Source organism: Varanus komodoensis, unplaced genomic scaffold (genome assembly GCF_004798865.1).
Source record: "Varanus komodoensis strain SLA01 unplaced genomic scaffold, ASM479886v1 scaffold5, whole genome shotgun sequence".
Taxonomy (NCBI): domain Eukaryota; kingdom Metazoa; phylum Chordata; class Lepidosauria; order Squamata; family Varanidae; genus Varanus; species Varanus komodoensis.
The window spans coordinates 36,071,930-36,098,692 of NW_025336087.1; the positions used below are offsets into that span (position 1 = coordinate 36,071,930).

General features: G+C 39.4%; 1 protein-coding gene across 1 annotated transcript; it reads left to right on the forward strand.

Annotated features, from left to right (window-relative positions):
• The first annotated feature begins 11,244 nt into the window (after window positions 1–11,244).
• Window positions 11,245–25,152, forward strand: PHAX (phosphorylated adaptor for RNA export). The gene is made up of 5 exons (XM_044446742.1): window positions 11,245–11,428; window positions 16,245–16,873; window positions 19,808–19,928; window positions 22,214–22,297; window positions 24,586–25,152. Exons 1-5 carry the CDS (start codon window positions 11,324–11,326, stop codon window positions 24,853–24,855), a joined length of 1,209 nt encoding a protein of 402 aa, XP_044302677.1. The 5' UTR covers window positions 11,245–11,323; the 3' UTR covers window positions 24,856–25,152.
• The last annotated feature ends 1,611 nt before the right edge of the window (window positions 25,153–26,763 follow it).

Sequence of the window (26,763 nt, forward strand, 5' to 3'; positions counted from 1 at the left end):
TATGTGCTCTGCAGCCAAAGATGGAGAAGCTCTATACAGTCAGTAAAAACTAGACCAGGAGCTGACTGTGGCTCAGATCATGAGCTTCTCGTTGCAGAATTAAAGATTAAATTGAAGAAAGTAGGGAAAAGCACCAGGCCACTCAGGTATGACCTAAATCATATCCCTGATGAATATACAGTAGAGGTGACAACTAGATTTAAGGAATTAGATCTGATAGACAGAGTGCCTGAAGAACTATGGGCGGAGGTTCGCAACATTGTACATGAGGTAGCAACTAAAACCATTCCAAAGAAAAAGAAATGCAAGAAAGCAAAATGGTTGTCTGAGGAGGCTTTACAAATAGCTGAGGAAAGAAGAGAAGCAAAAGGCAAGTGAGAAAGAGAAAGATACACCCAACTGAATGCAGAATTCCAGAGAATAGCTGGAAGAGATAAGAATGCCTTCTTAAATGAACAGTGCAAAGAAATAGAAAAAAACAATAGAATAGGGAAGACCAGAGATCTCTTCAAGAAAATTGGAGATATGAAGGGGATGCTTCATGCAAAGATGGGCATGTTAAAGGACCAAAATGGCAGGGAGCTAACAGAGGCAGAAGAGATTAAGAAGAGGTGGCAAGATTACACAGAGGAACTATACAAGAAAGAGCTTAACGTCCCTGATAACCACGATGGGGTGGTCACTGACCTCGAGCCAGTCATCCTGGAATGTGAAGTCAAATGGGTCTCAGGAAGTCTGAGCAACAACAAAGCTAGCGGAGGTGACAGTATTCCAGCTGAGCTATTCAAAATCTTAAAAGACGATGCAGCAAAAGTGCTACACTCATTATGCCAGCAAATTTGGAAAACTCAACAGTGGCCACAGGATTGGAAAAGATCAGTTAACATTCCCATCCCAAAGAAGGGCAATGCCAAAGAATGTTCAAACTACCACACCATTGCACTCATTTCACATGCTAGCAAAGTTATGCTCAAAATCCTACGAGCTAGGCTCCAGCAGTATGTGGACCAAGAACTACCAGAAGTACAGGCAGGATTTCGAAGAGGGAGAGGAACTAGAGATCAAATTGCCAACATATGCTGGATCATGGAGAAAGGGAGTTCCAGAAAAACATCTACTTCTGCTTCATTGACTATGCTAAAGCCTTTGATTGTGCGGCTCGCAACAAATTGTGGCAAGTTCTGAAAGAGATGGGAGTACCAGACCATCTTATATGTCTCTTGAGTAACCTATATGCAGGTCAAGAAGCAACAGTGAGAACTGGACACGGAACCACTGATTGGTTCAAAATTGAGAAAGGAGTTCGGCAAGGCTGTATACTGTCGCCCTGCCTATTTAACTTATATGCAGAGCACATCATGAGAAAGGTGGGGCTAGATCAATCACCAGCTGCAATTAAGATTGCCGGGAGAAATATCAACAACCTCAGATATGCAGATGATACCACTATAATGGCAGAAAGTGAAGAGGAACTAAAGAGCCTCTTGATGCGGGTGAAGGAGGAGAGTGCAAAAGTTGGTTTGAAACTCAACATTAAGAAAACTAAGATCATGGCATCCAGTCCTCTCACTTCCTGGCAAATGGATGGGAAGAAATGGAGGTAGTGACAGATTTTATTTTCCTGGGCTCCAAGATCACTGCAGACGGTGACTGCAGCCAAGAAACTAAAAGACTCTTTCTCCTTGGGAGGAAAGCTATGGCAAATCTAGACAGCATACTAAAAAGCAGATATATCACCCTGGTGACAAAAGTTTGTATAGTCAAAGCTATGGTTTTCCCAGTTGTACTGTATGGCTGTGAGAGTTGGATCATAAGGTAGACTGAGTGCTGAAGAATTGATGCTTTTCAATTGTGGTGTTGGAGAAGACCCCTGAGAGTCCCTTGGACTGCAAATAAATCAAATCAGTCAATCCTGAAGGAAATCAACCCTGACTGTTCTTTAGAAGGACAGATACTGAAGATGAAGCTCAAATACTTTGGCCACCTAATAAGAAGGAAGGACTAACTGGAGAAGACCCTGATGATGGGAATGGTTGAAGGCAAAAGGAGAAGGGGATGGCAGAGGTTGAGGTGGCTGGATGGGGTCACTGGGGCAGTAGGTGTACTCAGGGGGATGGTAGAAGACAGGAGAACCTGGAGGAATGTTGTGCATGGGGTCATGAAGAGTTGGACATGACTTTGTGGCTAAACAACAACAGGGAAATCAGTTTCCAAACCTGCCCTCTTTGAAATGCTACCCCTTCCCTATTTCTCCTATAGGGCAGTGATTAAGGAGAGAGGGTTAAACTCGGTTCCAAGACTTCTTGTTGTCTAGTTGCGAAGTCGTGTCCGATCCATCATGACCCTATGGACAACATTCCTCCAGGCCTTCCTGTCCTCAAGCATCCCTCTGAGTCCACTTAAGCTCACACCAACTGCTTCAGTGACTCCGTCTAGCCACCTCATTCTCTGTCGTCCCCTTCTTCTTTTGCCACCTATTGTTCCCAGCATTAGGCTCTTCTCCAGGGAGTCCTTCCTTCTCATTAGGTGGCCAAAGTATTTGAGTTTCATCTTCAGGATCTGGCCTTCTAAAGAGCAGTCAGGGTTGATCTCCTCTAGGACTGACCGGTTTGATCGCCTTGCGGTCCAGGGGACTCGCAGGAGTCTCCTCCAACACCACAATTCAAAGGCCTCAATCCTTTGGTGCTCAGCCTTCCTTATGGTCCAGCTTTCACAGCCATACATTGCAACTGGGAAAATCATAGCCTTGACTATATGCACTTTTGTGGGCAGGGTGATATCTCTGCTTCTTAGTATGCTGTCTAGATTTGCCATAGCTCAATCCCATATCCACTGGGAGAAATTCAGGCATTTCTCAACCGGGCAACACAGGGGGGTTTTTTAGCCCCTTCCAGTTCTCCACATCTGATGAATTAGCTTATTTTAGCCAGATAAGCATCAGACGGCTGGTAAGCATTCTTATTTCTTTTCGCAATACTACCCGTAGAAAAGCTGTATCTGTTCTTAATTGGCTTACAGAAGAAAGAGAAAGCCGTCCCGAAGTTTTTAAGCGGCAACTGATATAGGCGAGAATGTGAAGGTTTTTATCTGAATTGAAGTCGAAGAAAAAGATTTTTCTTTTAATCTCTCTAAGGGCGAAAAGCAAAATGAACAATTACTGTGGAATTAAATGATAGAAGATTAAAAGGTAGAGCGATCATTTTGGATACCTGTTTGGACTTCTGCCAAGACTAACTGGACAGTTGCCAGGATAATTTTTGTGTTATGTGGTGTTTTCCTCTCTACTGTGATGACTTTCTGGTGAGCATTTTTACTTTCTTTTTGCAATATTACCTATGGAAAAACTATATCTGTTGTTAATTGGCATAAAGAAGTAGGAAAAGCCCCTAATTTGCCTGTGGCCATTTTTTCTGGGACTCCTGCCAAAAAGAAGCTGGACACTGATGAAATTTTTCATTTTTTTAATAGCCTTTTGCTGCCACCCGGTGGCTATTGGAATTATTGCAAGCTACTTTCTTTTTTCTCTCTCTTTTTTTTCTTTTTAATATTATATTCAATTTATATTTTTTCTCCCTCCCTTTTTCTTCTTCTTCTTCCTTTCTACTTTTTTTTTGCTGTTATATTTAAATTTCTTTGGTGAACAACTTTCATCATGAGGAAAACTCAGCCCTCTTCAGCACCCTCCTCAGGTGGTCAGAGTCCAATTCATCAGCTTAAGACAGAAGATGTTGCAAAAAGTTTAAAAGAGTTGCAAATGACGACTTGGGCGATACAGACGGCTTTAACAACTTTGCAAGCATCTCAAGAGGCGATGTCAACACGGCTGGAAAGCTTATCAAATGAGCAAAAAGAGCAACTTGACAAATTGGATAACTCTATTAAAGAGGTGACAACCAATTATCTGTTGTTCAACTTAAAGTGGAACAGAATACACAAAAAATGCAACAAGTATGAGAAAAATTGGAGACAGCAGATAAATATATTTAATTAAGCAAACAAATAAGTCAACATGGGACTCAACGGCTGCATTAGAGATGGAGAAGGCATCTTACTATCTAAGATTTCAGAATATACCTGAAGAGAAAAATGAGGATCTGCGAGAGCTTATAACTGACATGGTGGAGCTTTTAGAAATCGAGAATGAGGTCATGGGTATGGGAATTGACCTTGTTTTTAGGGTCAATTCCTCTTATACCAGAAAAAAACTTCCAAGAGAAGTTCATGTCAAATTTGCTCTAAGGTCTATAAGAGACAATGTTTTGAAGGCCGTACGGGAGAAGCTGTTAAAGAGAGATGATTGTCAGGAGGTGACGGTCCTGAAACAGATACCATGGAGGATTAGAGAGGGACGAAAGAAATATCTATTCCTTACTACAAAACTGATCAAGAAAGAGATCATCTTTAAGTGGCTAACACCAGAAGGAATATTTTTCACATGGAAATCTGTAAGATATAAATTGGATTCAATTCTTAAAGCACAAGAGTTCTATGAAAAATTTAGAGTCATGTTGGAAGAGGAAGACCCTGTTGTCTCTAAAGAAGGAGAAAAAGGTCCCAAAGCAATGGAAATGACAGCGTACCATTCTGAAGAAGGAGAAATACTGAAGGTTGATTCACAACAAGAAGTACAGACTTTGGACTCAAAGGAGAAAAAAAAAAAGGTAGAACTGTAAAGGCAAAGAATAAGTAGATAATTTTATTAAATATGGCTCTTAAAAAGGAAGGGAAAATTGAATTGTTCTCCTTAAATGTTAATGGACTAAATGGCATCTAAAAGAAGAAGGATTTTTGCTCAACTTCAAAAACGAAAGTTAGATACAATTTGTCTACAAGAAACACATATTAAGAAACAATGTGTTAAACTTCTGGAATGTTTAAAACTGGGAAAATTGTTCATATCTTCTGAATCACAAAAGAGGTTTAGCATTATATGTTAAAGAAAAATTAGACCCTAAATATATTCTTGCTGATGAAGATGGTAGGATCTCGATGGTAGAAATTACAATTAAACTTAAAAAGGTGCTCTTAGTGGCAATATATGCACCAAATGACCATCAGGAAACTTTTTACCAAAAACTACATACATTACTCTTACAAGTGGACGATCAGACTCTGTGTGTAATGGGTGATTTTAATGCAACTGTGAATAAGGGAATCGATCACAAGAGTGAAAGTAAGGGAAAAATGGGTAGGAGGATGCTTCCAAAGTCTTGTTCCAACATGATTGAAGAACTCAGATTGATAGATGCCTGGAGGCATAAAAACCCAACTTCTGCCAATTAGTCTCTTTATTCAAACAGACATAGGTCATGGTCTAGAACTGATATGGTTTAGATAACTCCAGACTTAGTTCCAGATCTGATAGAAGCTGAAATGGAGACATATGTCTGGGCAGATAATAATCCCGTATTTATATCACTGAAAGGAACTGCAAGGACGCCCAGATGGAGTCTAGATAAAGCGTTACTAAAAGATAAAAAAATTACAGAAGAGATAAGCAAAGAAATGCAAATATTCTTTCAGATAAACAAAGTGGAAGAAACTTCTTTACAGAATGTCTGGGATACAGCTAAAGCCTATGTCAGGGGACTGATAATAAGCTACTCAGCAAAAATAAAGAAAAAGAAAAAGCAAGAGCGAGCAACATTAGTAGAAGAACTGAGGAAATGGGAACAAGAACTGCAGGAGGATCCAACAAAAAGAAATCTTAGGGTCCAAGTGAATACTTTAAAGCACAAATTGAATCTCTTGGATACAAATGAACTTACTAAGCAAATGAAACTAGCTAAACAGAATTTTTTTGAAAATGCTAATAAACCGGGGAGATGGCTAGCATATAAAGTAAAAAAAGAAAGAGAGAAGAGACTGATTTTGAAACTGAAAGACGGAGAAGGACGACTACAGGTACAAAATACACAAATTAAGAAAATAGCTGAAGATTTTTTTGCAAGGTTATACCGGAAGGAGATTTTGATCAAGAAGGTAAAAGAATACATTCGAAAGGGAGACTTACCAAAACTACCAGAAAAGTATCAAAAATTATTGAATCAAGAAGCAACAACTATGGAAATAACAGAGGCAATCATGCGACAAAAATGATAAAACCCCTGGTCCGGATGGGCTACCAGCTGAATTTTACAAATCTTTTGAGGGAGTTTTTGCTACATCTCTTAAAGATATATGTAATGAAGCATTGTTAAATGCTAAAATACCAGATACCTGGACAGAGGCAAATATCACATTAATACTGAAAGAAGATATGGACTTAACACAGATTCAAAATTACAGACCTATACCATTACTAAATGTGGACTATAAAATTTTTGCCTTTATATTGGCAGAAAGGTTGAAGAAGTTTTCAATAGACTTTGTTCATCCAGACCAAAATGGTTTCCTGCCTAAAAGACAAATGAAGAACAATCTGAGGACTATCTTGGATAACCTAGAATACTATGAGACACACACGGAAAAATCAATGGCTCTACTGTTTTTGGATGCCCAGAAAGCCTTTGATAATGTTAATTGACAATTCATGAAGCAACAGATGGCTCAAATGGAGTTTGGGGGAAAATTCATGAATGCAATATCAGGCATCTATCAAAGACAATCGGCCAGGATTTTAATTAATGGAGAACTTACAAGGGCTATAGAGATACAAAAGGGTACAAGGCAAGAATGCCCGTTGTCACCCCTATTGTTCATTCTGACTTTAGAGGTCTTGAACACAAATGTCAGGGATGACGAGAACATTTAAGGTACTAAAATTAGGGATGAAAATTATAAATTGCAAGCATTCGCAGATGATTTGGTCTTTATAATAGAAGAACCTTTTGTAACAATCCCTAAACTTTTACAATGGATTGACGAATATGATGAGGTTACGGGGATGAAAATAAATAAAGAAAAAACAAAACTTTTAGTTAAAAATCTTATGCAAGATCAGAAAAAAAGACTCCAAGAACAAGTGGACTTGCAGATTGTTAAAAAGGTTAAATACTTGGGAATCTATCTTACAGCTAAATGCACAACTTTGAAAGAAGACAATTATGATAAATTATTGAAGGATATTAAAGGTGATCTGGAAAAATGGGACAATTTACAATTGTCTTTGATGGGAAAAATAGCACTTGTTAAAATGAATATACTACCAAAACTTATGTTTTTGTTCCAAATGATTCCTGTAAAAATTGTTAAATTTTTTTTGAGGATTTAAATTTTCAAATTTCAAGATTTATTTGGAAAAAAAAGAAAGCAAGGATTAAACTAAAAATGCTTCAGGAAACCAAAAAGAATGGGGGTTTTGGTCTTCCTGATTGGACATTGTACTATCAAGCGTCTATTTTAACTTGGCTAAAAGAATGGATAACCTTACAAAATAAGAGAATTTTGTATCTTGAAGGTCATGATTTGCAACTGGGTTGGCATGCTTATATGTGGTATGAGAAGGTTAAGTCTCATGGGACTTTTTTAAGTCACTTTATTAGAAGATCATTAATGTCAGTGTGGGAAAAGTTAAAGTCAAAATTGTATAATAAATTACCAAGATGGCTTTCACCTATGGAAGCTTTTGTGTATCCAAATGTACTGAATTTTGAAGGGATCATAAGATATGATGATATTTTGGATAAGGATGGAGGCCTGAAACTTGATCAAGAAATACAAGAACCTGGACTCAATATCTCTTGATGGTATAAGGTGCAGATGCAATCAAGATATGCTAAAGATTGTAAAATATGGGGGTTTTATAAAGACCTAACAGCCTTTGATCAAGTGATGCTAAAAACAGATGAGAAAATGATTAAAAGAATGTATGAGTTCTTACTTGACAGAAAAATGGAAGCGGAACAGGTTAAGGAAACTATGATAACATGGGCACAAAATTTTGGATATAATATTGAATTAGAAAAGTGGCAAAAACTATGGGAGAGAAATATTAAGGTAACTTTAGCAACTTTGTAAAAAGAAAATTTATATAAAATGTTTTATAGATGGAATTTGTCGCCAAGTCGATTAGCTAAGATGTTTCTAAATATGTCAAATGGATGTTGGAAATGTAAACATGATGTGGGTACTTTTTACCATATATGGTGGACCTGTGAATATGTGAAAAAGTATTGGATTAAAATACATAAATGGCTTGAGGAAACACTACAAAAACCCTTAGCTTTTAAACCTGAAATTTTCTTGTTAGGCATTATACTGGAAAATATTAGCAAACAAGAAATGCACTTGATGCTACATTTAATCACAGTGGCGAGGATTGCGCTTGCTCAATACTGGAAGAATAAGGAACTACCCACTGAGGAACTGATTTTAAAAAAGATTCTGTACTGTGCAGAAATGGACAGATTGACTCTATTACTGAAGGAGAAAGAAGATACTGACTTCTATCAAACACGGGACCTTTTTTATGATTGGCTGGAGAAACGGGACATGGCTTAGATTTGAAGATGTCTTTAAATTGTTATAAATCGATTTGAATATGATTATAGAATGTTAAAAAGATATGTTACAGGGGGCTGACCCAGTACGTCTGATGTATTTGATGACTGATGTTTTTTAGTTTTTAGTTTAAAATCTTAATAAAAATATTGAAAAAAATAGATTTGCCATAGCTTTCCTCCCAAGGAGCAAGCGTCTTTTAATTTCTTGGCTGCAGTCCCCATCTGTGGTGATCTTGGAGCCCAGGGAAATAAAATCTATCACTACCTCCATTTCTTCCCCATCTATTGCCAGGAAGTGAAAGGACCAGATGCCATGATCTTAGTTTTCTTAATGTTGAGTTTCAAGCCAACTTTTGCGCTCCCCTCCTTCCTGAGGTTTCTCAAGAGACATATAAGATGGTCTGGTACTCCCATCTCTTTCAGAACTTGCCACAACTTGTGATCCACACAATCAAGGGCTTTAGCATAGTCAATGAAGCAGAAGTAGATGTTTTTCTGGAACTCCCTTTCTCCATGATCCAGCATATGTTGGCAATTTGGTCTCTAGTTCCTCTCCCTCTTCGAAATCCTGCCTGTACTTCTGGTAGTTCTTGGTCCACATACTGCTGGAGCCTAGCTCGTAGGATTTTGAGCATAACTTTGCTAGCATGTGAAATGAGTGCAATGATGCGGTAGTTTGAACATTCTTTGGCATTGCCCTTCTTTGGGATGGGAATGTAAACTGACCTTTTCCAATCCTGTGGCCACTACTGAGTTTTCCAAATTTGCTGGCATAATGAGTGTAGCACTTTTGCTGCATTGTCTTTTAAGATTTTAAATAGCTCAGCTGGAATACTGTCACCTCCGCTAGCTTTGTTGTTGCTCAGACTTCCTAAGACCCATTTGACTTCACATTCCAGGATGTCTGGCTCGAGGTCAGTGACCACCCCATCATGGTTATCAGGGACGTTAAGCTCTTTCTTGTATAGTTCCTCTGTGTAATCTTGCCACCTCTTCTTAATCTCTTCTGCCTCTGTTAGCTCCCTGCCATTTTGGTCCTTTAATATGCCCATCTTTGCATGAAGCATCCCCTTCATATCTCCAATTTTCTTGAGGAGATCTCTGGTCCTCCCTATTCTATTGTTTTCTTCTATTTCTTTGCACTGTTCATTTAAGAAGGCGTTCATCAGGGATATGATTTAGGTCATACCTGAGTGGCCTAATGCTTTTCCCTACTTTCTTCAATTTAAGCCTAAATTTTGCAACACAGCAACTACTACAGGAAGACAAATCCATGTGCTGTATTAATGCATAGATGAAAACAATCAGATTTGCTGATTTATGAACACTTCTATAATAGACACTTCTTCTGATTTGTTTTTGAACAACGATGGCTATTTGGGCAGCAGCTGAGTATTGGGGGAAATGGAATTGTTCTCCCATTGGTCCCTGAACACTGTCATTTTGTAAGTCAAATTGTGCCCGTTTATTATTTTGCATATTGGAAACCAGTGTGTTTGATTCATGAAGTTTGGATAGGGAATGGATGATAACTCTTATTATGTCTTCCAATAGTTTTGCCTAAATTGATATGGGAACACAGTTGGCTTCTGGGCTTACTGTGGACCTCCCTCCCTGCATTTACATCTCTTCATGGTGATCCATTTTTGCTGGCAACCAGTCGTTCCCTGTCTGTAAGCTGGGAAACATCTACCAAGTACGCCTTTGCCATTCTGGTGGAATTTCTCAAAATATCAACTTCCTAGTGGCAGCTGTAAGTGTTCCAAGCAGACAAGACTCACAGGCATATATGCTGGCCCACCAGAATCCTTTCAGCTCCCCCTAATATAGGAGTCAGCAACTTGTTTCCTTCCAGACTTGAGTGCAACTTGAGTGCAACTGGAATGCATTTATTTCTGGTTTTTTCTATACCACATTACTTTAAAAGAAAATCCCAAATACACTTTACAATACAATAAAACCAATCACTGAAACTATAAAAGAATGATAAAAACAGTAAAATCTTATTAAAATAACCAAGGGTGGCCGACAAAGGCAGAGGTCAGGGCAATCACTGGATAAACAAGGGCATCTTCGGTTTCTGGTGGAAGCAACACACAGTGAAGGTACTGGGGCTGCTACCAGTGTTGCCAGTAAGTGCAAGCTGCTGCATATGGCAGGCAGTCCCTCCCGGGCACGAGGCTAATATTTGCGCTGGGTGCAGCCATGCGCCCGCTCAGAGCTGAAGCAGCAGCCCGGACCCACAAGCTCCGGACATCCTCACTCTCAGCAAAGGCTCCCATTAGTGGCATAATCTGGAAGCCCAACACCCAACCGCCACAGAAAGCGCACCTTTGGATCAACATAGAGCAGTGAGGAATGGGAACAGATAATTCTTTATCACCCACGGGCTTTTGCTTTGCGCTTTTCTGGGTTTGTAAAATAATTCCAGCCGCCTGATTTTCCAGTTCTGGCCTTTGCGTTTGAATTTCCGGGAGAGTCCCTGATAAATTACAAGATGGGCAAGAAGCTTTCTCACAACCAACAGTTCGAGGCTTTAAAACCTGACGTGATCCTGATCTATTGTCAAGCTTTAAAGATCCGGCCTTGAACAGCCCTGAATGGGCAATCCAGATGTTCATTCTCGATCACCATGAAGGGCGTTTGAAGATAAAAGACTCCAACTCCCAAAATGCCTCACAGCGATAACAAACATCATTTCCCTCCCCGGCAGCCTCTCTCACCCTTTTTTTTTTTAACTTCCAGGGCAAAGCATGATGGTCACTGTAGTCCTAGTGGGCGGGGAGCGGGGCTTTCAGGTTTTGCTTTTCGTTGTTTGCGGAAGGCAACGAGCGCGCGCGGGCTTCGCCTCGCTCTGCGGCTGCTGAAGGGGCGGGAAGATGGCGCTGGAGGCTCGAGGGATGGAGCAGGACGTGGAGGACGGCGAAATTTTGGAGTCCGACTGTGAAATGCCCATCTCCGCCGCGGCGAGGAGCCCCCCTCAGGTCAGACCCTCGTCCGCCCCCACCCTCCTGCCTGCGGCGTGCTTCCTCGCCTGCTTCTGCCTGGGCTGGGCCCTGGTGGCCCCGGCAGCAAAGCCTCCCCCTCGGCAGGGGAGAAGAAGACGGGGGGCGGGGGCGACTACTCGCCGGCCCGGGAGGTTTAGAGCTCCGGAGGGCGCCTGCACGCCTGCCCTAGCCTGTGCACGCTTCCTTCGGAGTAGGTCCCCTTGCTATCAGTGAACCAGAACTAGCGGGGGTTGCATGCCGGCTGCACTTTTCTGTACAGTTCCGAAGGGTAAAAAAGCAGCCGGTGGGGAAACGCGACTTTTAAAAGCATGCAGGAGCCCCTTGATGCTCTCGACCTGGTAATCTGAACTGGGGGAAACTCTGTAGTAGCTTAGCCTTTGCCGGCACGCACTGATGTGCTTGCCTGATGAAACCGAAGATGCTTCAAAGGTTTCTTTTTAGATAATGGAGTAGGTGAGTGGAGCCTGCAACAGAGTGTTGCAGTACGAGGGGTTCTAGTCGAAGGTGTCAGCCAGCCATGCCTTTTCCAGTTCTCCACTACTTTTGGCTCCCTATAATTATTTTTTCCTTCTTGTAAACGTGTTCTGCACTTCTGCATACCTGCAAGCCTGCTGATTCTTCCCTGGTGTGTGTGGTGCATTTCGGCTAATTAAGGATACCTACTTAAGGAATGAACTTGCTGTTACTATACAAAATGAACGGCCTATTTTGGTACCTGCCATGGCAACATGCTACCGGTTACTTGCAGTTTTCTAAAATAGCTATAGGGAGCAAGCAAGGGGCAAGTTTTTCATGGGAGGGTGGGATTCACCTTCTCCCTGAATTTCACCCAGCTGTCTATCCAATGAAGTATACTGACTTTCTAGTCGTGTGTGCTGGTATGGGATGCCTTTGTATGTAACAGTTACTGAAGTGCCATGGCAATGATTTAAAAATACTTGCTGTCTGTATTTAGATCTGTTCTGCTTTTCTCTGTTATTAAGTGTAGCGGGGTGGGGATGTACACAATGGTGTTATGTAGTACAGCAGACTCGCTTGTATAAAAACTGTTTACAGAAGCTTTCATGCTATGCCAAATTTGTCAGGTGACATGTGTTTGAAACTAAAATAAAAAGAAACTGCATCTTTCATTTCCAAGTTTGGCAGCTATTTTTTATATATAAAACAGTGAAGGGCATTCATCAGATTGACCTAGGTTATAGTAACTTTTGGCATGGCTCAGTAATTTGTATAAGACTCTAGCATTATTCCTTTTAACAAAGTATTTCCTATGAAACTATAAAAACTAACAAGATAATGTCATTTCTCTGTGGCTTAGTTCTGGTTCAAAGGTAGGAAATGTAGAAGTATGATACATACATAAGACATACCATGTACATCCGTTACACATTTCTTGTATATCTGCAGCCCCAAGAAGTGGAAATATTTTAAAAACTAAGAATGACTTAGATAGGGACATGTCTTTACACCATGCATGTGGGAGCAAAAGCATACAGATCTGTACACTATGTTTGAATAGACCCTAAGTGTTTTACATGTGAACTGGCACAAAACAACTTGGAACCAGGTTACTTGAAGAAACATCTCCAATATTTAACTACCCTGACATTAAGATAATCTTAGGAACTTGTAAAACTAAAGGGAAATTTGGTTGCACTCTTGCTAAGAATAGTGAATGCAGAACAAACACTAACTATCCTAATTAAACTGGAAATTATTTCGGTTAGAAAGGCAGGTCAGGCTGGCCTTTTCAACAGCAACATGCATGGCCACTTTTGGTCACTCTGAATTGCTGTAAGCTGACCAAGAAAATATATATAATGTGTAAAGAATGTGTAAACTGATAAGAATGGGTCCTAGATGCCTGCTTCTCCCTCCCACAATGTCCAAATGCAAAATTATCTAGATTATTGCTGTCTAGATTAAAATGACATGCATGTTCACTTTGCTTGCTGTTTCATATCACATTAGTCTTTTTACGGTGCAATCCTGTACATACATAGCTGGAAGTAACTACTATTGAGTTCAGTGGCACTTACTCCCAGGTGAATGGAAATAGAATCATATGATTTTACTCTTCATACCTCTGATTATGGCAGTCCTATAAATGGATGCCTGCCAGAATGTCCTGTGCTAGACAGTCCTGTTCAGCTTTTGTAAATTCAAGGCTGTGGCTTCTTTTATGGAATCAATCCATCTTGGAATTAGTCTTTCCCTAAACATTATTGTCTTCTCCAGTGATTCTTGCCTTCTCATGATTTTTATACAAGTAATGGGGCAAGGAGGAAGGGAGATGTTCTGTGGTGTCAAAAACATGGTTCTTCTTTTGGTCTTAAATAGCAGCACCTTTTATAAAATGAGTGGGGTGCTGGCGCCAACTGATAATTTGAATTTTGCTAAATGTTTATTTTGATAAACAGAATTTGATAATTTGAACTTTGCTAAATGTTTGATTGTTGCACAATCCAATATCCTTTAAGCTATTAAATATTTGATAACATGACGAAGGGAGTCTGAAAGCCGACTTCTGTTTCTAATCTGTAACCAAAGAAAAAACAAATGTATGTAATGTGTGGACAAATTCTTACTCTAATAGATATGAAAATATTGTTTGTTCATATATTTATTTTTCCTGATGATACATGGCACTAGCTATGTTTCTGATATCCTGAAGGTGTTGAAAAATGCTACACAGCTGTAGCCTGTTTTACAGTAGTTCATGAGATCAGAAGCCAGAGAACCAACAGGATTCCTCACAGGATAGTGACGTCTCATGTCTCCCATCCATGCCCCTTAAATACTGGTCCCACAGTCCACATGAGGAGAACCAAGCAGAGGAAGGTGCTCTGAATTTGAGGCCCCAGCTCCAATCTCACAGCACTTCCAAGAGCTAGGACTTCAGATTATTCTGTGGCTGCCTAGACAACATTTAGCAGCCATAGGACTGTGCTCTTAGTCATTCAGGTCGCAATTAATTTTAAGCCTTATAAAAAATAAACTTATTTTTTCTGTATGAGATAATGTTTTTATGGAGAAAACATCTGACTTGAGCTTAAGCATTACAGATAACAGTATTACGTTTTGTGTGTTTTACCGCTGGTTTCCTACTAATTAGTCATCACACATGGATGAATTTATACTCCTATTAGATGCCCTCCACAACCAGAGTTGTGGAATGTTCCCAGTTCTTCCTTGAGTTATTTCATTGCAAAAATGAAATCTTCTGGAATGTTAAGGCAAGAGGAGCCTGGAAGAAAAGGTTGAAATGCACAGCGTGCCTGTTCAGTACTCCCTTAGCCTTGACCTCTTCTAGATACTCCATTCAGATTCCTAGCTTTCCGTTTTTTCTTCAGTAGTCTGTCAGCTTTTCATGGCCACTGGATGTGCTCAGGCCAGTTCTGTACTTCTGCAAAGTCTGCTGGCCTTTTAGTGAGCTTTTTGTCCGAATAGGAATTGGATATCTACATTCAAGAATAGTGCTTTAGGTACTACACTAAGTGCTACAATTCAGTTCTTGTGAGGTATTTACATTCCAAAGCCACAAACCATTGTCGATTTCACAGGCTTCCTGTTTACTAACAATATTTTAGAACTAATAGTAATAAATTGAGTATTGTCTTGAATCATTTTTAGGGCACAGTTATGCATGCTTAATAGAAAAATCTGATGGGAATGTTTGGAGTTTTAGTACTTTTTCTTTCTAAGCATGCATAGGAACTACATTCTTTATGTTTTAATTCACAGTGCAATAGAAGTGAATGAAAACTCTTATACCATATTAGAAGACTACAGAGTGAAAGTAATTTTGAAAGCTAGTACTAGTTGAGTTTAGTTCAGACTGGAGCACCACAAAAATTCCTTATTTTATTTATTGTTGTTAGCTCCCCACTGTAAAAATCATTCTACATTTGACTTGTACTCAATCAATACAGAAATCCAGGATTAATATAACAGGAAAATAGCAATCCCAACATTAGTATAAACCATACAAATAAAAATAAATGCCATAAAAATATAATGTTAAAATGATGTAATATGAAAGGTTATCATCCCTAACCCACTCAGAACCTGGTATGAACACCACAAAAGAAGTCCATGACAATTGGGCCATAACAAACACCCAAATACCTGGAAAAATATGTACTTATTTGTTTGGCAGCAAAAAAGTGACAGTGCTAGTGCCAGGTGAGTTCCCTTGATTCTTGTGAATCATCAGGCTTAACATGAACAAGAACCAGAGTGCTAGATATGAAATACAGGAATAAGCAACCTGCAGTTTAGGACTCTGTGCATCACTTATCCTAACTTCAAAAATCCTTTTCAAGAAATCAGTCCAGACTCAGGCCAGAGTGATCTGTCCATCCACAACAACCAACTGTACAGGGTGGGAGGGAAAGAGAAGAGCTTTCAGCCCTGCAGATTGGTATGCAGTCCCCACCCTCATCACACGCAACTTCCCACTTTTGTCCTATGACTTTGGCCCTGTGCTCCTGTCCTCTGTCTTGTTAGAATAAGGTGAGAGGGCTTTGTTGTTATGGAGGTGGTGACTTGGTCAGATAGACTTTCATGTTTCACTCCTTCCATAAAGGATTATATGCAAATAAGATAGTAACCAGCTCTCATCCTGCCTGAAAAATATTTTAATTTTCTGCCTACTTTCATGGGGGTGAGACAGTGAGGGATGATTAAATATCAGTTGCATTGAGTTGTTTTGTATCCAATATCAGATTTTTGGGGCTGGCATATAATGGCAATTAAAAGTATTATCTGTTTGTTTTTTTAAAAATTTCAGAAACAACATGATACCTACAGCTCAGCTAGATCATTTCCAAACAGCATTTCACCTTGTGCACCAAGCATCTCTTATCGGACAACCAAAAACCTGGACTCAAGTGATGAGAGTTTCTCAGATTCAGATGAAGATAACTGTCTGTGGAAGCGAAAGCGACAGAAATGTTCTAACCTTCCTCTGCCTAAACCAGAACCTTTCCAGTTTGGCCCAAATCCTCCAAAACAGATAACTGTAGGGGGTAAAAAGATCAACAACATCTGGTGTACAGTACTTCAGGATCAGAATCAAGATGAAGTTGCCTCAGAACTTGGGATTCTGGGGATGGAAGGAAGCATTGACAGAAGTCGGGCATCAGAGACTTACAACTACTTGTTAGCAAAAAAGATGCGGGATCAATCTAATACAGAAGTAGTTGAGTTGTTAGACAAGGAATTGGATGACTATATGCAGAGTGGCAAAAAGACATCAAAGGAGGAGGAAGAAGAAGAGGAAAATGGACAAGGTCACTTGAAACGGAAACGCCCTATAAAGGACAGATTGGATAAAAGACAAGAAATGATTTATAAAGGGAGATATGAAATTACTGAAGATGATCCTGAGGAAAAAGTGGCAGATGAAATTGCCTACCGGTAAGATTTTGATCTATTAAAATTAACTAGTTGTATGGTATTAGACAAAAGCCATAATGTGAGTATACTGAATAAGTATAACATCTCTTTGTCCACTTGGATTTAAAGGGGTCCAAAGCAACACAACAGCAAAAATCAATAGATTTATGGTCTGTGATACTTTGATTTATAGAATGAAAACTGCAAAAGGCAGGTGACTAAAATTTCCAGGCATAGTTTACTACCCTGTAGGTGCCACTGTTTGAGAAGGACTAGATTGTATCTGCACTTACATGTGAATTAACAACATGTGGACCTGGCGTAGGAAAATCACCCTGGGATGAGGTTAGACAGTAGTTAACATTAACTATTAGGATTTGAACAAAATGCTAAACTGAGATCACAGAATATAGAAGGAAATACTTCAAAGCTCCTCCTCACAGCTGTGCAGGGTGGAAGTAAAGGAAGCAAATAAGTCTTTGGGTCATTCTCACCCTGCTAACCTGAGCTCCCTTAATGGTTAGTTTATACACAGTCTGCTTCTTTATATACAGGAACAACCCCAGTTTGTAACTTGCAATAACTAGGATGCTTAGTGAAGTTAAAATCCAGACAGAGTAATTCAAGTTTAAGTACAGGGTCTGAGGATCTAATCCTCTGCACTGAAACAGAAACACCAGTGCTGTCTGCAAAATTTGGCCATTCCAACTTGCTCATGGCTCTTTTTTCTTCATAGCTTTGGAACAGACCTTATTTTATATAAGTCTAACTTAAAAGAATTGTCTTTTTATGGGGAGTTATGAATGCATGTCACTCCTATTTTAGTACTACATTATTTGTTCTTAGTCCAATTCTATAGTCTAAATCAGTGGTTTTCAAACTTTCCACAGCTGGGGACAAGCGAAAACAGGAAAACCACCCCAGGGACCACTGAGGTAGAAACAAAAAAACACCATTCACATAATACAGTATTCTGTGTATTAGTTTCCAAACACAATACCCAAAAATTAAAATTCTCCCAACCAGATACCAAGCAATAAAAAAAGTCAACAAAAGGACAAAATACCGAAATCAGTGTACAGTGACTCCCAGCCAGTTTCCACCAAACTGTCTCTCTCTTTCCTGGTCCCCCACAAAAGTGACGCCAACTAAAAAAGAGGTGGTAGAGCACAGCCAGCCCCCATGCCAGTCCACGGCGAGCGGGAGGCAGCCACCCCATGGACCAGCGGAATTGGTAGTTGAAAACCACTGATCTAAATAATTGGTCTAAACAGGGTTTGTGACAAAACTCCACTTTACCAGGGCAGTGGATTCTTGTGTGTTAGCTGAGGGGAGAAATGGAGCTTAGTATATTATCAATAGGAGCCAAAATTATACCTGGTTCATGTCATTTCTGTTCTTCAGTACAAAGTGCAGTGGTACCTCGGCTCACGAACACCTCAGTTCAGGACCAAATTGGGTCGCAAGCAAAATTTCACAAAAATTTTGCCTGAGGTCACAGACTCTGCATTGGGTGACAATCGCGGGCACGCCCATCTCCCCCCGCCCCCAAGCACGCCCACGACCAATTTGAGTCACTACCAGGGTCCTACAACGGATTAAGTTCATGAGCCAAGGTACCATTGTATTGTGATTGTCATGCTTGTACATACTTTAATAATGTGTTTTAATACTGCTTATCTTGTTTAGTTGTAGAGTTTCTTCTATGGGTTTTAAAAGGTGCAACTGTTGTATCTTGAATGTATACACTTTGGGAGAAAGGGACATGACATCCCCTTATACTTTGATCTGATTATGAGGGAAAAGGATTCCCATGAGTCTTTGTCCATACAAACATAGCAAGATGCCTTACGCTGTTAGACCATTGGTCCTCTAGCCCAGTATTGTCAAAAGCAACTGGTAACGGCTCCACAGAGTTTCAGACAGAAGTTTTTCCAGCCCTACTCGGAGATTCAACTTGGTGCCTTCTGCACAACTATGCTATGGCCCTTCACCAAGACGAATAGGAGTGGATAAAGGTGTCCCATCAGCAAGTAAGCTACTTGTGCATCTTACCTTTTAGATTCTATAGCATGGGACAATCCACATTGGTTAATGATAAAGTAATTGTGGAGTTTCATTAGGCCATGCAAACACATTTTGATTTATTATAGATGTAAAATGTTGCATAATGCTCATGCATTTTAAAAATGATTAAATTATATTCTAATATTAGCAGTAAGTTTAGGCTGCAATCTGCTGTCCACTTACCTAAGAGTAAGTGCCATTAAACTCAAAGTGAGCTATTTCTTATGTGTATAGCAGGGGTGGGCAGAACCTAAGTTTATTTTTTTCCTAGAACACTAAGATCCACCAATCAGCCTGATGCACAAGAAATGCTCTAATAATTAACAAATTATAAGCTGAGGGATTTGTTTGCATACCAAAACTTAATAGAGCCTATAGTCTTTTCGTGCAAAAAAGTCCACTCCTGGCTACACCAAAATTTCTTAATTTCAGTATATTGGAAATTATCATTTAGGAGTGGGTGGGAAGAGTAATTGTTTGCTGCTATCACTAAGCAACTAGGAGTCACAATTACCTGCCTATTTACTACAAATCACCAAAATTCACTAGCACATCCATATCTACCATCTATTAACTTTACTTTTTCTTTTGTGAAAATCAAACCGGCAAAAACAAAGAAGATTTGCCCAAGTTTTGTATATGTTTATTTGAAGTAAATCCCAGCATATTCAATGGAATGCTGTTACAGGTGAACAGTGCATAGGATTTCAGCCATGATATTTTTTCCTCTGATGTTAAAGCTGATGTCATCATGCTGTTGGTAACAAGTAAATGTCAAACAGTAGTAAAACTAGTAAATATTGATTTATTTATGAAAGTGTTCTGTCATTCAAACTCATACAAAATGAAAAAAATGCCTCTTTTAATAGAACTTTATTTTCCTTTTAGGCTTTGTGAACCAAAGAAGGATCTGATTATACGGGTAGTAAAAATCATTGGAAAGAAAAAATCTATTGAACTATTAATGGAAACTGCTGAAGTGGAACAAAATGGAGGCCTTCTCATAATAGTAAGAAATAACTGATTGTTTAGTTTGTTGCTATGATTACAGCTTTAGCTAATACTATTCAGACAGGCAGAAGGGACAAATCATTTTCTAACCCAACCCCACCACCCCATCACAGGTCGTGTTGCCCTGTTTATTGCCATCATTGTATCTACTCTTAGCCTTATCCAACCTGGCTCCATTAACTAGTGCCAATCGCCATGGCTGCGGAAAATAGGAAGTCTTCCTTGCCAACCATACCTGGTGGGTCCTTTGCCTGCCTGCTCTCTCCCATCTGCAAGGTGTCCAGAGCAGGTGTGGCTGTAGTTTTGTAAATACTGGTGTGAAAAATTGGAATGTTTGGATTAATCCTAGTGTATTAACTTGCATCAGATGCCTTTCTAATCCTGCTGCATTAACCTGCATTGCATGCCTTATCTATGCTAAGATTGGCAAGTTGGTTAATTGGGCTAGTCAGATATTGTCAGTTGATTATCTCTTGCTTGACACTTGTCCAACATTGTCAGATGAGGCATGATGCTGCTAATACACAAAGAATTGGCCTGCTGCTTACTTAGCCTACACGATTAAAAATCAACTTTTGTTTTTTAATTTGTTAGAGCCACATTGTTTTATTTTTCTTTTTAAAGTAACTATCTGTAAGCTAACCCTGATTTTTCCAGAGAGAGAAAAATCCAAGGAGAGAAACTGTGCAGAATCCATGTGTGTGGGTGCACATGGGAGAGTGTATACCTGCTCCTGATTCATTTAAAAACTTAGGGCCATTACATTTAAAAATACTAATTGTTGGTTAAATTTTAGATAATACTTCACAATTCTTTCATAGGGTAATTATTCAAATTTTTTTTGTTTGTCTTTCAAGAGCCCAACCTTCATAAAATGTCCATAGCATGGATTTTCTAATAATCATTTTTCTCCTGTCATATCATGATTACCTGTCTACCTGCGGAGAGAAAGGTATATTGCCAGAGGTCTTCTGTGGCCACTTGCAGAAAGCCCCACTGACCTGATTGCCTCACTGGCAGTGAGGGTGAAAATAGGGTGAGCTGGGGCAGGTTAAAGGTCAGTTCTTGAATACACTTCATTTTTTGCAGTCATTGCTCAGAAGAAAGCAATTTGGGACTAGTTGTAATGTTTGGGAAAAAAATGTTGCTGAAATTTAAAACAACCAATGTGAAGTACTGCTTGCAGTTTTAATGTAGAGATGAAATATTACCATGCTTAACACTGCATTCTTTTTAAGAGACAAAATTCCTTGATTCAGCAAGACATGCATATAAGTAGTTGGAAATTCTGCAAATGCAACATTGTGACTGCTGTTTGCATGGAATTGCTCCTTACCTCCTCATCCATCACCCATCATATCTCACACACCCACATTTCCTTTCATACTGGAATTGTTCTTTATGTCATTGTGCATCCTTGCAAACATGTTAGTTGTACAGTGGTATCCATTAAGAACATCTTCTGCATTATTTGTTACTTGAATAATGTAACAATATTAATAGTATTCACACAGCAGAATTTAGGAGAAAAATACATGAAAGGGGGTCTTAATAGCCACTAAGTCATGCCACTGGATTTATAAGGACATTCCCTAGAATAAAGTGACATGAGAGGATGAATAATATGAGAAAATTTGATATACAAAGAAACAAGATGTAAATGTGATGTGTAAGTACTGAAATCAGTACTCAGCAGAGAGAAGAAAGATGGCTTGATATGCACTCAAGCATGCCCTTGGAGAGCTGTCTGAGCAACACCACCTCTGTTCCTTTCCACATCCCTAGCCAGAAGAATATTATTTTAGGTTTATTCTGAGCAGAATCCAGAGTTGAACTCAGGAGCAGCATTGGCACAGGATGCAGAAAATTAATTTCAGCCCTTTCCCTCAGTGCCTCTCCTATTCTGTTTTCCATGGTTAGTGGGTTAGTGGATCCTCTGTATCAGCAGGGGGCATTGCATGGTGGCAGAGACATAATATGAAAAATTCTCCCTGCCCTCTTCCTGCGGCAGATAGCAACAACTAGGCAAGGGTTCCAGTATCACAAAGCAATGTTCACCATAATTTTATTTTTTATTTTTTTTGCATCTTCGAATTCTTGGTTCCTCAAACAAGAGTTTTTAGACTTTATTGTTAATCTTTCAACAGATGGATCCTATACATCCTAATGCATTTTTTAAAGGTAACTAATCTTTTCACCGCAAAAGGTCTCTGCTTATCTTCAGATAAATATTTGAGATTCTAAGCAACAACATATTTAATCTATTTTTTTCCTATTATACAGAATGGAAGTAGAAGAAGAACACCAGGAGGAGTCTATTTAAACTTGCTGAAAAACACTCCTAGCATAACTGGAGAACAAATCAAGGTAAATAATGGCCATTTTTATAAGCCTCATTAAAAAGCATATTTTAGATCACTTTTAGATCATCTATTAAATAGAATTTTCTGACTATTCTTATAACTACCTTCTCACTTCTCTTTATACATTTTCTGAAATAAGCTGTTGCCTGTGAAACAATATGACTCAATAAGCTAGTCCAGTTGCCTTCTGGTGGGGCTGTGTATAACCCTCCAAACTAAGCATTGCATTTTGGAGGCAGAGAAAAGGAGGGTGAGACACTACCAAGATATGCCATAACTTGGTGGCACTAGTTTCTCTGCTACTCCCAAACCCCTTTTCAGGGTTGCTGGTACTCATCATAGAAGGAGCCACTGCAGTTATTCTTCACCAGCTGCAGCAGTGGGAGAGAAACTGGGGATTCCCAGATTCATGATTAGAGTGTTTTTCTAACCTCAGATCTGAGAACCTGAGCAGTTGTATGACACTAGACCAGGGGTCTCAAACTCAACTTACCTGGGGGCCGCTGGAAGTAGAGTCTGGGTGAGGCTGGGCCACATCAAGTGGTGGTGGTGGTGGGCCGCTCATCCCGCGTCGCTCCCAGAGGCCGGCCCGGGCGCCGCCGGCACTTTGAGGGCCGCAGGGCCCCTCCCCCGTGCCCTGCCTGTCCCGGCAATTGGCTCGCGGGCCGCGACTTTGAGACCCCTGCACTAGACAGTGTCTAAGTACCATAGGATCATGCTGTTACTCTTATGCAATTCCATTTTATTGTCATTACTGTTACAGACCAGGTTTCTCTTGCATAATTTCAGCATTTGCAGTTTTGCATGCAAATTTAACTTGTCTACCTTGTTTGATTTGGCTTTTTATGATCACTTAATATTGTTATCTCTGGAGAGAATTACTAGCACAAATGAAGCACAGAAGCAAACCTAGCATTTCATAGTTATTAGATGCTTTACTGTACAGCCCAAGTCCACGTTAATATAAATACAATGCCCAAGGATATACAGAATGATGGAGCCTTTAGGGCTGTGAAAACAAAAGACGCTTTTATTTTATTTGTTTCTTTCTTTATTACTTGTATATACCATCCAACCAGAAGATGCTGTCAGGGTGGTTTGCTAGTACAGTGGTACCTCGGCTCACGAACGCCTCAGTTCATGACCAAATTGGGTTGCGAACAGAAATTTCATAAAAAAATTGCCACAGGTCGCGAACTCTTCATCAGGTGACAATTGCGAGTGCGCCCACCTTCCCTGTACAGGCGTGATCGCAGTCATGCTAGGGGGGAGATGGCCACAATTGCGCCCATGTTCCCTGCCTGAGCGCGCCCCCCCAGCGCGCCCGTCTTCCCACACTGCCCCGCATGATACCTGGGTGGGGGGAGATGGCTGCGATCTTTGTTGTTCTTTGTCACTTTGCTTCAAATTTTTGTGAGTAAGAAAAATAGTTGCAGAATGGATTAACCTTATTTACATTGACCCTTACAGGAAAATTTGACTTGGCTCACGACCAATTTGGGTCACGATCAGAGTCCTGGAACAGATTAAGTTTGTGAGCCAAGGTACCACTGTATAAAAATCCAAATGGCAATTAAATAACAATTAAAAGTAAACTACAATGTTAATTCATTAAAAACAATAGAGACTGCAGTAAAATTAATAATTGAAGCAGCAGCTTAAAGGTTAAATGCCAACTAGAAAAGGAAAGGCTTCAATGTATTCAAATGTATACATTGAAGATGCTGGGTGGATATCCCAGAGAAGGACATTCCACACATTAGGGACCATAACTGAGTGAACTCTTTCTCTAATAGCCCCCATTTCACCATGGTGGGTTGGGACACCCAGGCAAGAGCCTGCAAAGATTATTTTAGCCTGTGGCCCATTTAGTCCAGTATTGTCAATACTGGCTGTGGAGTTTTGCCAGCCCTAGTTAGAAATGTCAGGGATCGAACTGGAACCTTCCACACGCAAAGCATGTACGTTACCACTGAGCTACAGTCTCTCTTTCTACCTTTGATATTATAGTGATAAGTCAATTTTCAGAATCCCTTTCTTTCAGTATTGTAAATAGACAGACCTAAAATAGGGTATTCTTTTCACTTTTGGAAGCAGAAAAATTAATTTTCAAATTTGTTGTAGCAATTCTGTGTAAGGTTATAACATTCATCAAAAATACCTTTCTTCTTTGTTATGAAGGTAGCTTTAATCCTTAATTTAAAGGTTAGTTAAGACAGCTGGTGGTTTCTAAAAAATGACTTTATCTATTATTCTTTAGTACTTCATGGGGTATTAAAATTCTCTTTGAAGGAAATATTCTATACTGAAAACCAAAAGGAGTATGAGAACAAAAAAGCTGCAAAGAAGAGGAGAATTCAAGTCCTGGGGAAAAAGATGAAGAAAGCTATTAAAGGGCTTAACCTTCAAGAATATGATGATGCCTCTCGAGAGACTTTTGCTAGTGATACAAATGAAGCTCTCGCTTCTCTGGATGACTTACAGGAAGGACACGGTGAAATGAAATTGGATCCAGAAGATGCTATTGATATAGATAACACTCATGATTTAGATATCTTTTAATGTACTGGATACTTGAGAGTCCATAATCTTTGTGAGATTCATTAAATTGCAGGTTTTATATTATGACTATATCTTGTTTTCATTAGTTGCAATAGTATATACTATGTGGATCCGTGGTGTGCTGAAGACAGCCTTTTCAATTTCATACTTAATATAATATTTAAGCTTTCAGTTTGCTTCAGATCATGAATTTTTCAGATCTCTACCCTTTGTTTCTGTCCTCACACCTAGTTAGGCTGTGTTCACTCACCCCAGCATTTGTTTTATACAAGAATAAAACTGCGTATTCTCATTCCAGAGGAAGACTTGTGTTTGAGGCCTGTTACAACTGCATAAAAGCATTTCTTCATTTAACCAAAGGTAATATGGAACCAGCTGACATACCACACTACAGTGGAAGAATCGCATATGACCATGGCCTCAGTTGATGAGTTTGTGAACCCAGTTTGGAGCCATGAATCAGATACAATATTGTATGAGCTTGCAAATTACTGAAAATGTATCTTTAGGTGGAGCATTAAGAATAGGAAGGAATACGGTATAGTAATATTAGATGTCCTTCACTTAGATGCCCTTTATTGTCTTAAAAAAAGTTCTGTCAAAAAGATTTTAAAGGACTATTCTGATTTCCTGTTTCATTGACAGTTAAAGCACCTGTTTGTTTGTTTGTTTGTTTGTTCCTATAAATGTGAAGAAACAGATATTGCATTTTGCAAGTCTACAGAACTCTGATTCCACCTTCCAATGACTGGACCACTAGTTTTTTTTTAATTAACTAAATAATACCATGCAGTACAATATAATAGAATACACATCAATAACAACAAATTTAAAAGCACTTTTCATAACATTTGTAGTAATTCAGATAAACAGATCCTTTGCACTATTCTTTTAGTCATCTACTGCTTGTGCCTGATTTTTGTGCTAATGCTGTAATAATATATTGAGTTATATGTGCTTAAGCACTACTGAAATCAGTTACAGTTAATAACAATCCAGATTTGGTCATACTTAGGAGTAGGCCCCTTGAGATGCATGGTACATCTCTGACTAAGTTAAATTCATTCATTCCAGTGGAACTACACTAGGTATGACCGAGTCTGGATCCAGACTAATGTTACTGGATACAGGTCTAGAATCCTCTGTAGGTCAGACTTGGATTGTTGATCATCATTCATGACTTGCCAATTGCTGTTCCTAAATAGAACAATCTTGTTCATTTCATTGGCTTTGGATAAAAGTTCTTGGTTGCATACTAGCGCTGAATCATACACTGAGTTATACACAAGAGCTATGGGATGGACCCTCTATGAGTTAGTGTGAAGGATCAGTAAGTGCAAAGGTGTATTGAGGCTTAGGCTGTGCATCAGGCTATTCATTTCCTTGATGTCTATCACCCAGAAAGGCAGTGACACTAAACTACCTTTGATAACTTGATTTATGCAATTGTTTTGTGAGTCGCTGCCCAAAATAAGCAATTAAGCCAGCTCAAGGTATCAGTAGATTGCTATAACTGACAAATATCAATTCAACAACTGCTAAAAATTCATCTGGGTAGCTTGTTTAGAATAAGATGACCTCAACGGCTGCTACATATGGAGTATTCTGTGTGCTGAATCTTGATTTTAGTGTGGGTTGGTTTGTTTTCAGAACAATTTTTTCATTGGATTAAGCTCCTGTTCTAAAGTCGATACAATGGCTGGTCTCTTTTTATTTATTGTAAATGGATTGCAATAGGGAAAGTTGAAATAATTAAAAGATGGCTTTACCATATACTTAAACTTGATAATCTTTTTACAATAGTCTTGGAAAGATTGTTTTCTATTTACTGAGAAACTCATTCTGTAACCCCACTTTTTAAATTCTTTAGGGCTTATAAACCTCAAATCTTCTGTCAGGAAGTAAGTC

Bases quoted from the DNA above. Each gene is read 5' to 3' on its own strand.
- PHAX (XM_044446742.1), top strand. From the start codon at position 11,324: ATGGCGCTGGAGGCTCGAGGGATGGAGCAGGACGTGGAGGACGGCGAA. The intron at 16,874-19,807 runs GTAAGATTTTGA...TTTTCCTTTTAG, and splicing joins GCAGATGAAATTGCCTACCG to GCTTTGTGAACCAAAGAAGG. The intron at 19,929-22,213 runs GTAAGAAATAAC...CCTATTATACAG, and splicing joins ATGGAGGCCTTCTCATAATA to AATGGAAGTAGAAGAAGAAC.